Genomic DNA, 14,174 nt, shown 5'->3' with positions numbered 1-14,174 from the left:
AGTGAGTTCCAGGACAGCCAGGGCTACACAGAGAAACCCTGTCTCAAAAAAACAAACAAACAAACAAAGGATCAAAGAAGGGGCAAGTGAGGGGAAGAGGGGAGAGGCTGTCACTACTCATGAATACTAACGTTGTCAAAATAAAAACCTGCTGTGTCTATAGCGCACTTTCTTCTCTTTCTCTCTGTTGGTTCCAAAACATTCTAGCTGCTCCAACTTGTAGTTTCAAGGTATGAAGCAGAGGCTCTGAGAGGCCTGCCAGGGCCACATCTGCAATGTTCTATCATCAGATATTAGGGTCCCGACCCTTCAGACAATTGCCAGGAGTTCTGGGAGAGTTAGACAGCACTCCCTCAGCTGCAGGAGGGGCTCCCTGTGCACACTGCTCTGACATGCCTTATGGATGCAATGCATCTGCGCCTACAAAGACTGTGGACTATGAGATCTGTTATCAGAGAGTAAAGTGGGGGGCTAGAGAGATAGCAACCACTGTTAGGAGCACTGGTAGCTTTTCTATACAACCTGGATTTAGATCCCAGAACCACATGGTAGCTCATAACCATCTGTAACTCCAGATCTAACACCCTCTTCTGGCCTCCTTAGGCACCAGGCATGCAGGTTCATACACATACATGCTGGAAAAACAGGAATACATATAAAATAAAAACAAATACATCTTTAAAAATATTTGTGTAGGGCTGGAGAGATGGCTCAGCAGTTAAGAGCATTGAGTGCTCTTCCAGAGTTCCTGAGTTCAATTCCCAGCAAACACATGGTGGCTCACAACCATCTGTAATGGGATCTGGGATCTGACGCCCTCTTCTGGTGTGTCTGAAGATATTTGACAGTGTACTCATATATGTAAAATAAATAAATCTTTAAAAAAAATTTGTGTATGCATATGCCTGTGTGTATGCGTGTGTATGCGTGTGTGTGTGTGTGTGTGTGTGTGTGTGTGTGTGTGTGTGCCACATGCATGCAGAAGCCTGCAGAGGTCAGACGAGGCACTGGATCCCCTGGAACTGCAGCTACCCACAGTTGTTAGTGGCCATGTGGGTGCTGCAATCTGGACCTGGGTCCTCTGAACGTTCTCTTTAGATGTATTTATCTTACCATTTTATATGTGTGGAGTGTTTTGTATCAAGTGTGTACACACACCACCTGTGTGTCTGGTACCAGGAGAGAGTGTCAGATCCCCTGGGACTGGAATAACAGGTGGTTGTGATCCTCCATATAGGTGCTATAAATTGCACCCAGGTCCTCTACAAAAGTAACAAGTGCTTTTAACTGCCGAGCCAACTCTCCAGCCCTAAATAAAGATTTTAAAAATTAAGTTGAGAATGGTGCTGCATGCTTTAATCCCAGCACTCAGGAGGCAGAGGCAGGGGAGTCTCTCTGAGTTTGATGACAGCCTGGTCTACAGAGTACATTCTAAGGCAGCCAGAGCAACAAAGAGAAACCTTATCTTGGAAAAATAAAAAAAGTTTTTCTGGGTTTAGAAGCTAGTGTTTTTTGTTTGTTTGTTTTGTCTTTTTTTTGTTTTTTGAGACAGGGTTTCTGTGTAGCCCTGGCTGTCCTGGAACTCACTCTGTAGACCAGGCTGGCCTCGAACTCAGAAATCTGCCTGCCTCTGCCTCCCAAGTGCTGGGATTAAAGGCGTGCGCCACCACTGCCCGGCTAGAAGCTAGTTTTTGCAGACATTATTAGGAACAGAACAATGCCTTAAAAGGAGGTGGGGGAGGCCAGGCAGAGGTAGCACACACCTTTAATCCCAGCACTTGGGAGGCAGAGACAGGCAGATTTCTGAGTTCGAGGCCAGCCTGGTCTACAGACTGAGTTCCAGGACAGCCAGGGCTATACAGAGAAACCCTGTCTCGAAAAACCAAAAAAAAAAAAAAAAAAAAAGAAGGTGGGGGAAGGGCTGGAGAGATGGCCCAGTTGTTGGGACACTAGTTGCTCTTGCAGAGGATCTGGATTTGCTTCCTAACTCCTACAAGGTGGCTCACAATCACCTGTAACTCCAGTCCTAGGGAAACTGGATACCAGGCACACATGTGGTGTAAATACATCCATGCAGACAAACACTCACACACATTAGATAGGAATAGATCTTAAAGGGAACTTGCTATTTCAGAAGAGTTAGTATGGAAACTCCACTTACGAGGCAAGCACAATGGTGCATGTTGGAAACCCTGTCTTGAAAAAAACCAAAGAAAATAGAAATGAACTGAAGAGGGGAGCAAACCATGCATGAGAATCAAGGAGATATGGGCTGGAAGCCTCCCCAGGTCCAACCTGTAAGACGACTGTGACAAGTAGGTGGAAACGACTGGGAGAGGCAACTGTGTACCAGCATGTGCCCACATGTGCCCACTCAGCTTCCTGTCAGCACTTCCTCTCACCAGCACCTGCAAGGCTGGCTGCTTCAGGTATGAAGGCTAAGACAGACCACTTCCGCTGCCAACACAGAGACTTTAATCTCCAGGAAGACCAAAGAATACACACATCAGCCCTTCTGGCCTAGAGCCAACATAGGACAACACCTTCTTCCCCCCGTCCCACCACAGCCCAAACAACAATCAAGTCAATGTTGTGGTAGGAATTTGTATTTTTCGCCTTTGTGGAGAGTACATGAGATTGGTAAATATGTCACATGCCTTTGTGGAAGTACAACTCTTACTACTATACATAAACTGTGAGACTGGGTTAGGAAAGAGACAGAGGTAATGACAGACACGATGGAAACCCACATCATCTCATGGCAAACAAAGAGGGGATGTGGGAAGCTTGGCTTCAGTTGAGTGCAGAGTCCCAGGGTTAGTGGCATATTTGCTCATGCACATGGGTGGTGGGAGGGAAAGACTGCAGACACACAGAGGGGGGTTCAGGGTGACGTGAGACAGAAAGTAGAAATACACCCCCAGAAGAACGAAGCCAACTACACCTAAGCCTTAGAGGGACAGAAACCCAGGAAATGATTCCCGTGCTGGGGCTGGGTGGGCCAACAGGGTAAATACGCTCCAGGCTTGGGACACACCGAGGACAGTGTTGGTTCTTCTCCAGCGGTGACCCCCCCCTGCACTAGGCAAAGGGAAGCCCAGAGGATAGTGGAGACCTTCGGGGGACGTTGGGAGGGTACACTGACTGCTTCCTTCCAGCTCTTCAGTCCTGCCCCGAGGCAGCACGAAGGGAACATGGGAAATGGGCATACGGGAAAGAAGGATGGCTCTGCAAAATGAAATGCTGCTGCGTGGGAAGTGGGCACCCAGCCTAGCACGGCTCCCTCTCTCACTGCTTGTGGACCAGAGGACAGAAGGAATAAAGGTCTGAGAGCATTCCCCTCCTCTTACCACCATGCCCTCCTCCCATGCAGCATCCTATCAGGAAGCTCAGCTCAGCAGAAGCTCCCGAGACAGACTGAGCAGCTCCTATCCTGGGTTCCAACAAACACACAGAGCATGCAAAGGGAGTGAAAGACAGGAGGCAATGCAGGATGGATGGGCACAGCGGCTGCAGAGAGAACTAACGGAAGAGTGGCAGGCAGCTGCGGATGCGAGGCCCATGCCACACAACAGCTCACGGTACACCGACACAGCCTGGACCCTCCTACCCAAAACTGAGCTGTGGGGTCTGTGGACTTCTCTAGCTCTGGAAAGGCCCTCCTGCCTCATCCCTGTGTTACACACAGGGTGGTGTGGAGGAAAGAGTTCTGTGGGAGCCTGGGAGTCTTACCATAGAATTCTCATTTCTCATAATCAACAACAGGGACAGGCCTTTCATTAGTGAGATGGCAAGAAGCATGTTCCTGAAAGCTTGTTATTTTCTAAGCCCCTGATTCCCTCAAATTACTTCATGAACAACATCAAATGCTTCAGAGGACATGAAGAGAAGCACGTGGGATGGCTTCTAGGAGAAAGTAAGAGTGTCCTAGTGTTTTTAAAACCAGAAAGTACGTCTTTCCTAGGCTTACAGAGAACAAAGTGAAAGGCTGCAAAGTTCCCCAAAGACACAGAAAATCTTGTACTGACAGATAAACAGTAGCTACAAAATACAAGTTTGACTTTTTCTAAAAGGGATTCAAAGTTGGTCTTTAAACAGACCTCTGGGACCCAAGACAGGCCTGGTATGGGAGGAAAGTTCCAAATGAGACAGCAAGCAGTAGTCCCAACTAATATATACACAGACACAGACACAGACACAAACACTGGCAGAAAGCTACTACTTCCCAACTATTCTTGCTCCCCTCCTGCCAAAGGCCAGCCATTCTCAGAGACATCATGGACACAAATACCTTTCTCCTCCCCTCAGCCATGCTAACTTCTCTGACACTTCACCTCTGCCATCCTCGACCCCCTCCTTCCCTTGGCCACAACTCTTTTAAGCTCCAGGCACACAATAAACGGGGAAGGAGGAGGTGCCAGCTGTTCTCTCCGGGTAGTGACTTCAGGACTGTGCCACGAGCAGCATTTCTAGTTTTGAGGAAGAGTGCAAATGAATGTAACAAAAAAGGAAGGATCATGGTGAAGCCTGGGCCAGGATGGAGAATGGAGGATGAAGGAGTTTGTTGAGAGAGCAAACAGAGGGGAAGAGACATGAGCTTGGATGGCAATGGAGAACAGGGAAGGGATGGCACATTCTCAAGTAAAAAAGTAGACTGGACACAGGAAATCAGGAAGTCCCAGACGGAGAAGAAAAAAAGAGACAGGAGAGAACAAGAGGGCAAGTTACAGCACATCACTAGACATTCAGGCCTCTCAGTAACAGGCACCCCAGCCCCAAGGCCTCCCTTGGACCCCAGCTAGTGATAAACAGCACAACCCCACCTCCTCAGCAGAAGGGGCAATCTCCCCACAATTCTTTGCAGGGGGAGGCTTGTCCATCAAGGAATGCCCTTGGTTTTGCCCTTCCTCCCTCCCAAACCAGGCGACGATCCCCAGCAGCCGTCTCCATACCTCTGCAGAGCAGCCCCACTCCCCAGGCAGGCAGGCAGGCAGGCAGGCAGGCAGGGCTGGGAGAAGACTCCAGGCCCTTCCCACCTCTTCACCCCATCAGCGACCTCAGCGATACTTACTTACAATTACTACCACGATGATGGCACAGATAGCTCCCAGCATGATCATCATCTGAGGAAACAGGGACAGGGCAAGAGCCCTTACACTCAGGAAGGGGGAAGACAGTCAGGACCAGAGATGGGACCACCCACAGGCCTCTGCCTCCCAGAGGGTCATAACCTGGAGCATAGGACCTGCAACCTCATGCTGTGTACTTCCTGTTGCTTGTTTTTCTTTGTTTGTTTTGTTTTTTTCTTAGAATTCCAAAGGATGGGCAAACTTTGTGAAGTATCTGCTGGGACTACCTAAGTTGTGGATGTTTACTGAGCCAGTGTATGGCTGCTGGGGTCTCAGGAAAGAGCCAGGTGAGAATTTCTGCAGAAGGCACTAATGGGAAGGCACTCCACTAGTCTAAATTCTAAGTTCCTCTACATGGGGCTTTACACAGTACTCAGTAGTTCTGAATACTCTAGCCTACCCTGGTGGCCAATGCAGGTAATACATATCAAGGAGAGTTCCAGATTTCAGAGGAAAGAAAATGAGACATTAATGGCTCTCCTGCCTCCCGCAAGTGTGAGCGGAGTGAGACAGGAAAAGCTGGAGAGGGCTGGGAATCTCACCTTGCAGTTTTTCCACCAATACTTCCTTTTTAGCTTGGCAGCACTGCTCTCAAACTGTGATGCTCCAGCCTGCAAGGCATCCGCTCGGTCATCCAGCTCTGACAACTTCTGGTCCCTCTCCAGGACCTTGTCCACATTCACACGCATAATGTCCACCACCTGAGGAGATTGCAGACATAAAGAGGCTGAGACTTCCCCCCTAGAGATAGACAAAATGAATAATGCCTGGGAAGCCACAAGCTAAGGCCTCTGAATCCGTGGGATGCTTTACCCCCCCTGCCCCCCTACCCCCCGCAGAGCATTTTCCCCTGTAAAAAAGACAAAGACAGGTAAGCCGACCCCTGCCTTAGACACTCTCATGGAATGTGCTGGGTGCCTACCTCCTCTACTTGGGCCTGCGTTTGCTGTAATCGTCTGTTACTGGTCATATTGGGAGGAGGACCAGGAGGACCCCCACCTGGGGCTGCCCCTTCTGTCCCTTCAGCAGGTGGCTGAGCTGGAGCAGACCTGTGGAGAGAAGCAAACAGTACACAGAGTAACTAAGAAAAGAATCCCATGTGTCCTCACCTCACACCAGGAATGAAAATGGAAGGCATTTTAGCTCCTCAGCCACCCCAAGTAGTGAGAGACAAACTACAACACATCCTCTGCCACAGTGGCCACAGGAACAAAGATGCCCGCCTTGATCTAGATGGACTGTGCCTGGCCACCAGGAGCTCCTTACATGGAATAAAATGGGACAACTCAATCCAGGGGAAGAGAATTTCGTAGAAAACATTCAATCGTAAGGACACTTGAATCTGAAGTTGGACTATGAAAGGGGCAAGCTGATGCTCCTGCTTGGGGCGGGGTCTGGCTCCTGGGGGCAGGGTCTGGTTCCGGGTCAGGCTTCACACTAATTGGTACATGGCAGCTGCTGCAGAGATAGTTTGGAGCATCAGGGAAAGCAAAGTCTGCATAGGTGGAGTGAATCAGAGCCATGCTGTTCTTGGCAGAGAAGACAGCAGTTTCATGTAAAATGAATCCGAGGCCTAAAACAATTATACTAGCTGTTCCAAAAAGCACAGACCAGAAATAAAAATGCTAGGAACAGTCTTCAGTGTCCACACAGCTCAGACACTCTTGTCCATTCTTCTGCAGACTGGGCACTGTCTCAGGATAGTCTCCCAGGCCCATGTCAGAGAGGAAAGCTTGAACTACAGTACTGTGCATGTGAGGACCAGTCTCTCCCCCAGCACCATGAGGGCAAAGTGGTCCCATGGCCTTAGAACGGAATAATCCAGAGTGGGTTTGGTTTGGTTTGATTTGTGTTTTGGCTGGTTGGGTTTTTGGTTTTGTTTTGAGATGAGGTCTCACAAAGCCCTGGGTGTCCCAGAACTCTCTATGTAGACCAGGCTAGCCTGAAATGAAGATCCACCTGCCTCTGCCTCCTATCTGCTGGGGTTAAGGCAACTGTGGGGCCTTGAAGATAAACTTCTCTCTGACATTCACCAGCTAATGAGTTCCCAGAATTAAACTTACAGAAGATTTTTTTTTCCTGCCATGGTGGGGGCCACACAAGAAAGGTAAAGAGAAAAATCTAAAATTTGATGGAGAATAGAAATATCTTAAAATGCTAAAAAAAAAAAAAATCTTTGCTAGAAAAGTGCAAGAATAAGTACAGTAAAGGTTAAGCCACCAGAAAGTTGCTGAAAAAGTAAATTCCTTGATTAATTACAACAGAATTAAGAAGGAGAATCTCCTTTTTCATAACTAAGTGAAATATTCTAGACAAGATGTACTAGCCCCCCCAGAGAGACCCTATTAGCAGATGACAACGGCTTCTTCCACCTAAAGGGTCGCTTTCCTATTCCCTTCCTATGGAGGAAGATGCAAAGCAGTGGGAGCCAGAGGATCCGCACTGCTACTGAGCTAGCTAAGCAATCTAGTTCTAGACCAGAGGCAGGGATTTCAAGGAGTTGGTAGCAGCTAGTGCTGGAAGGAGTCCAGGATGGTGGCACCAATGACAAGATTAAGGTCAGAGACCTCGTGATTCCCTGCTAGCCACCATGCTTTCTCAACCCCCTTCCAAACATCACACATGAAACTACCTGCAGCCAGACCCTTCCCCCTCCCCTAGAGGTCTAGATCTATGGGCTTGTAAAAACTGCATGGAGTGTTCAAACCACAGAACTCAGAGAGAAAGGGTAAAATGACTGTAAAGCTTTAGAGGACTCACTTTACTTACAATTTGTTGGGAAGCAGAAACACTCCACCCTAATCTATCCAGGGAGTTATAATCCTTATGTAATACAAAATCCTGTCCCCCTTTTGACAACAGAAGCAACACAAGCAGAGTGTGGTGGGGCACACCTTTAATCCCAGCGCTTGGAAGGCAGGGGCAAGTGGATCTCTGAGTTCAAGGCTAGCCTGGTCTACAGAGTAGAGGGAATTCTGAGACAGCTGAGGCTACACAGAGAAACCCTATATGGAAAAGCCAAAGGAGAGAGGGAGAAAGGAAAAAAGAGGGGGAGGGGAAGAGGGAGAGGAAGAGGGAGGAGAGGGAACAAACACATGCATCTAGCACCAGGCAAGAGGTCCAGATAATAAATGAAAAGAAAGAAAATCCTTCATTGTGTGTATGTGATAATCCTAAAGGGAAGTTCTTAATTTATCTAGCCACAGATCTTCTGAAGGGGATGATGCCAAAAACAGCTAAAGACTAAACTATGCGTTTTTGGATAAAACGAAGAATTCACTGTTCTCCCTATTTCTCCTCCAATATTTGGCTAGAACTTGATCATTGGAAATCACCTTAGCATAAACAGCTGCATTGGGATCTCATACCACTGTCCCCTGAGACTTTCTGAGCTGCTCACAAGGCGCCACAGAAGTAGCAAGTAAGTTTCTGCAGTTTTGCTCACAGCCATGAGGCAGGTACATCACGCTTTGGGTGAGGGGCATGCACAAACCCAGAGACTGCAGGCAACCCAAGTCAAGAATGGAGAGGTGCACCTATAAGTCTTCCCAGAAGCTTTAAGAGTCTGTCAAACAAGAAAGGGTCTCCGAGTTCCCTGTCTGAATCTATACCTCCCCCACTTTCTCCCCTCTGGGGTTCCACGTTACAAAAACAAGAGGAGAGGGTGCAATGAACGTGGGACCCCCGCGCCCTCGCCCTGCCGCGGAGTGCCAGCTGCAGCTGGTGCGGGATGGAGCGCTGCCCGCATTCCGGGGTGGCCCGGTCTGGGGGCGGCGCGAGCTGGTGGTTCCCGGCGTCACCGCAGCTGCTGCAATGCGCCATTTTCCGTCCCGCAGAGTCGGACACTGCGGGGGAGAGTCGGTAAAGAGGTGTCGAGGACCCTAGACCAGTATCAACTCACATTTTTCTGAAAGAGGAAGTGAAGGTCCGTCCCCTCTCTGGAGAATGCGACGAGACGAGCAGGGAGACGCTGCGGCTGAAGCAGACGGAACTGTCGAGCTCCGCCTCACACGAACCACCCGGACTTCAAACTGCGGTGGAACTGACTGCAGGCGCAGCGACGGCTCTCGGCTTTATTAGACATGGCCACGCCTCTCGGATGATGTCAAAACCTCCCGGTCCAATCCACGTGAGGCATGTTCTGCTACTCCCGCCCCCACGGCTACAGCAATTACCGTTGTCCTCTTATTTCTAGTTCTTCACTGACCAATACAAAAGTGGCTTGCTTAATGTCCAGCTCAAACTCTGAGGGCTGTCTCCGCCGCTGAGTTAGACCTTTTATGATGCCTACCAGCCAATCGTTGAGCTGGAGGCTGCTGTCACTCTTACCGCTCCCGCCCACAGCACCTGGGGAAGAAAACCCAGGTGACCTAGACGCCGGAATCCAACTGGCCGCGGAGGTTCAGCAGTGAATGCATATTCATGAAGCCCTTGGCCACAGGACCACTCCATCTCCGTGCCTGCCTGAGACCGTAAAACCCACGAAGGCGTCGTTCTTCTCTTCCCTATATTGAACTTCGTCCCTAAACTTGTACTTTCTAGGTTAACACAGCGACTTAGTTAACTCAGCCCAGAAACCTGAACTAAACTAGACTCCCCTGTTTTCTGTTTTTGCTTTGTTTTGTTTTTTGAGACTTTTCTCTTTTTTTTCTTTATATATTATTTCATTTATTTTTATTTTATGGTACAAGTTTTTGCCTGCATCTATGCATGCCTGGTGCCCTTAGAGGCCAGAAGAGGGCGTATTCCCTGGAACTTCAATTATAGATGGTTTTGAATGCATGAAAGTGCTGGGAACCAAACCCTCTGCAAAAGCAATAAGCTCTCTTCACTTGGGCCATCTCACTCCAGCCCCAGCCCTTTCCTCTTTACTCCTCCTCCAAAAACTAAGTAGAATCGATTTTTCCTTCTCGATACTTAAAGTCTTTCTTCTTTCTTCCAATAGTATTCCTTTCCTAGACATCAGTTATAAAACTCAACATTTTATGCCTCACATCTTCAAAAGAATCCATAACTGTGATTGCATTTCCTTAGCCTTAGAATTTTTATTTTACGTTTAGTGGAAGATTTGGTTTGTATGCAGTGTAAATTTTTATATCTTATTCTTGGGCATTCTTGCAAAGGGAAAGAGAAAATAATAACATTAATAGAACAATGACAACTTGACGTTCAGAGCCCCTCTTTCCACCAGAAACAGAGGCTTGTGTAGTCCAGGCTGGCTTCAAACATGAAATGTAGTCAAGAATGACCTTGAGATTCTGATCCTCCTATTTCTGCTTCCTGAGTGCTGGAATTGCAGAAGTATCCCACCATACCCGGTTTCTGCAGCGCTGGTCATCACACTCCGTTCCTTTTGCATGCTAGGCATTCACTGTGCCAACTGAGCTCCATCCCCACCCCCCAGAGACTGTCTCTCAGGGATTCGTGTGCTTTACTCAGATGTCCACATGCACTTGTCCTATGTGCAGGCCATTAAGTCTTTGATGATGCAGCATTTTGTTACTAGATAGAAGATACGCCTTTTCTCCCTCTGGAACTTCCTTTCAAGGGCCTGGCATTCACTCTGCAAGCTTTGACATTTTGAGGCTCATGAGCAGGTATGACAAATATAGTGTGGGAAGTGCCTGACTAAGAGCTTCAGCAAAATTTCTGCCAAATGGCAAAGGAAAGACAAATGGCAAAATGGAAAGGAAAAGAGGGACAACGCTAGTTTCAAGCCTGTGTCCGGTGTCTGGTCTTGTTACCAGGTAGCTATCTAAATACCACAATCGCCATACATGGCATTTATTTTTCTTTTCTAAACTTGTTACTTTAGATCCCCCCCCCTTTTTTTTTGTTCTGTTGCATTTTACAATTGATGGTTTTGGTTTTGCTTTTGGATTTCGACACACGGTTCCTCTGTGTAACCCTGGGTGTTCTGGAACTCACTCTGTAGACCAGACTGGCTTCATACTCAGAGATCCACCTGCCTCTGCCTCCTGAGTGCTGAGATTAAATGTGTGCATCGCTGCTGTCCAGCTTTTAGATCATTTTGCCTCATGGCGGGTGTGATTTGGCTTGGTTTTCTGCAATGGATCAAGAATATTCCCACTTCAGCACCCCCAAGTGCTGGGATGACATTGAATGGGCATTTTAAAAGTGTGTTCATTAGCTAATGAGAAAGTAAACATGGACTAAAGACCAGAGAGGCAGTTGAGCATTGCTCTTTAGCATGGTGGCCTCATGGGGTACCAGTGTAGCATAGGAACCAGCATAACAGTCTCACTCAAAGTTCAAAACCTAACAGAAAGACCCTATATAAAGCTGGAATCCCTATATAGGCAACTTAGAGAGTTTTTAAAGTACTGGCACCCACATGCTCTGCAATTGAAAATCATTTGGAAACTAGGTGCTTGCTGAAGCTCTCTTTGTCCTTTTAAATATTTGAATTCATAACCTCATACTGTGTTTTTAATACTTTGCCTGAAATCCTTGTTTTATTCACTTCTGAGAACTTTAGCATCTCTTCTTCCTAAAATCATCGTGGCAAGAATTTCCAAGTGGTCTGACATTGACAGTAGCACCCAGCACCAGCAGGAGCAACACAGACCTCCCTGGAAAGTGCCTCTTCAGTGGAGGCCTTGGGGAATTTCCACAGAGACGGTTCCAAAAGAAATAAATTGTGTCATATGCTGAAAACAAACTAGGGAAGAAATGCCAAAAACCAAAGAGACAGAGACACAAATTAAGGAAATTAAAAAGTCATGCCAAGTAGTTCAATGTCTGCGTAATAAAGAATATGAAAGGGGAAAAAAATGGGATGTATAGGAAAAGGAAATGTGTGGGCAGGGAATTAATTATAAAAGAAATGCAACAAAACTTTCCAGAATTAAATGAGCTTGTCCAGACTAACTTGTGGGTTCTAGCTACCACAATGAAAAATGAAGAACTGCATTTAAAGACATACCTTTCTGTAATCTCAGAACAAAAGGGAAAACCAAAAGGTTTTATAGTGTTTCAACAAGAGAATAAACATGAAACAGGAGGGAGAACAGCACCGTCAATGCAGGAGAATACTTCAGTGGCTCCTAAAGACCTCAGGGGCTAGAGAGGCGCAACAGTGTAGAGAACTGGCTGCTCTTCCAGGAGATCCAAGTTTGGTTCCCAGCTCCCAAATGGTACCTCACAACCATTTGTAACTCCAGCTCCAGGGCATCTGGTGCCCTCTTTTGGTCTTCACAGGCATTGCAAACATATGCACCTACAAAAAACGCGCGTGCGCGCGCACACACACACATACACACACATACACACACATGCACACACATGCACAAACACATGCTCACGCGCATAATTTTTAACTCGGCAAAGTGATTATTAACCTAGAATTTTATATCATTTCAAATATTAATAAAGGTGAGAGGAAAGTGGGGCTGATGTCACAAAACTGTAACTTCACCACATAGAAGAGGATGGACAGATGGGCAGTGGTGGCGCACGCCTTTTAATCCCAGCACTTGGGAGGCAGAGGCAGGCAGATTTCTGAGTTTGAGACCAGCCTGGTCTACAGAGTGAGTTCCAGGACAGCCAGGGCTGTACAGAGAAACCCTGTTTCAAAAAAACAAAAAGAAGAAAAAGGAGGAAGAAGAGGAAGAAGAAGGGGAAGAGGAAGAGGAGGAGGAGGAGGAGGAAGAAGAGAAAGAAGAGGAGGGGAATGGACAAGAGGATCACTTAAGGCCAGAAGACGCAGTCTCTAAAAAGCTGGAAATAAAGTAAAGATATCGTTCAGATAGGCAGGGAATCAAACACGTTACCATCTCCCTGTCTAGACAGTCCACTGTGTGATAGGCTCTGGAACATAGGAGAGAGACAGGCAACAGATCTAAGGCATAGAACAGAGGCTTGTAAGCAAATGCTTGGAATGGAAGCTATGCCAACCTGCCCTGACTAGATTAGAAGAAGGTAAGCCCTACGGTATACAGGCTGCAGGCAAGACACAAATGAAATATCTGACATGCTTAGGCATTTGGAAACTGTCGTGGTTAGTTTTCTAATGCTATGGGAAGACACCATGACCAAGGCAACTTGTAAAAGACAGCATTTAATTTGGGTAACCATGGTTGCAGAGGGTTTAAGTCCATGACCGTCATGGCAGGGAATATGGCAACAGGCTGGCTAGAGCTTACATCTGGCCCATAAACATGAGGCAGAGAGAGTGAGAAAGCTAAGTGGGAGTGGCAGGGATTTAGAAACTCCAAAGCCCACCCCCAGTGACACACCTTGTCTTTGTCAGGGTTTCTATTCCTGCACAACATCATGACCAAGAAGCATGGGGAGGAAAGGGTTTATTCAGCTTACTTCCACACTGCTGTTTATCACCAAAGGAAGTCAGGACTGGAATTCAAGCAGGTCAGGAAGCAGGAGCTGACGCAAAGGCCATGGAGAGATGTTTCTTACTGTCTTGCTCCCCCTGGCTTGTTCAGCCTGCTCTCTTATAGAACCCAAGACTTCCAGCCCAGGGATGGCACCACCCACAAGGGGCCATTGAGAAAATGCCCCACAGCTGGATCTCATGGAGGCACTTCCCCAACTGAAACTCCCTTCTCTGTGATAACTCCAGCCTGTGTCAAGTTGACACACAAAACCAGCCAGTACACACCTCCTCGAGCAAAACCACACCTTCAAATAGTTCTCAAAGAGTTCCATCAATTGATGACAAAGACTTAAAACCTATAGGGACCACTGTCATTTAAGCCACCAGAGAAACTAGCACAAATGTTTCACAGATCTGATTGAGTATAACTTAAGGATAGATAGTAAGACTAATTTTTTTTTTTTAGTTTTAAGTTTTAATGATGTGTTGTTTTTCTCATATACATATGCATATATGTATTATTTATTTATTTTATGTATACGATTACACTGTAACTGTCTTCAAACAAACCAGAAAAGGGCATCAGATCCCATCACAGTTGGTTTTGAGCCACCATGTGGTTCCTGGGAATTGAACTCAGGACCTCTTAACCACTGAGCCATCTCTCTAGCCCGTGTTGTTTTCTTTTTCTT

General features: G+C 47.1%; 1 protein-coding gene and 1 long non-coding RNA gene across 12 annotated transcripts in view; one reads left to right on the top strand and one right to left on the bottom strand.

The window, feature by feature from the left end:
- Vamp1 (vesicle associated membrane protein 1) overlaps nt 1-9,359 on the bottom strand; it is a 28,317-nt gene extending 18,958 nt beyond the window's left edge. For 5 of the 11 annotated variants that reach the window (XR_004122313.1, XR_004122312.1, XR_004122315.1 and 2 more), the window contains exons 1-4: nt 9,031-9,359; nt 6,052-6,178; nt 5,672-5,830; nt 5,072-5,123 (exon numbers count right to left, since the gene is read on the bottom strand). Coding sequence is in view for 6 of the 11 variants with exons in the window: in XM_031383453.1 (XP_031239313.1) it covers nt 5,072-5,123; nt 5,672-5,830; nt 6,052-6,178; nt 9,031-9,032 (340 nt within the window). In the remaining 5 variants the exon portion in view is untranslated. Of the gene's footprint in view, nt 1-2,590; nt 4,655-5,071; nt 5,124-5,671; nt 5,831-6,051; nt 6,179-9,030 lie in introns of those variants that run through there. The other 6 variants (XR_004122316.1, XM_031383454.1, XM_031383456.1 and 3 more) reach the window with 5 other exon arrangements.
- A 1,220-nt stretch (nt 9,360-10,579) lies between these two features.
- The window catches only part of LOC116099609, a 6,922-nt gene continuing 3,327 nt past the window's right edge, over nt 10,580-14,174 (top strand). The window contains exon 1 of the long non-coding RNA XR_004122319.1: nt 10,580-10,876. This is a non-coding gene — a long non-coding RNA (uncharacterized LOC116099609). The remainder of the gene's footprint in view (nt 10,877-14,174) is intronic.

This window comes from Mastomys coucha, unplaced genomic scaffold (assembly GCF_008632895.1).
Source record: "Mastomys coucha isolate ucsf_1 unplaced genomic scaffold, UCSF_Mcou_1 pScaffold20, whole genome shotgun sequence".
Lineage (NCBI taxonomy): Eukaryota > Metazoa > Chordata > Mammalia > Rodentia > Muridae > Mastomys > Mastomys coucha.
This window is presented reverse-complemented; position numbering and strand designations above follow the sequence as displayed.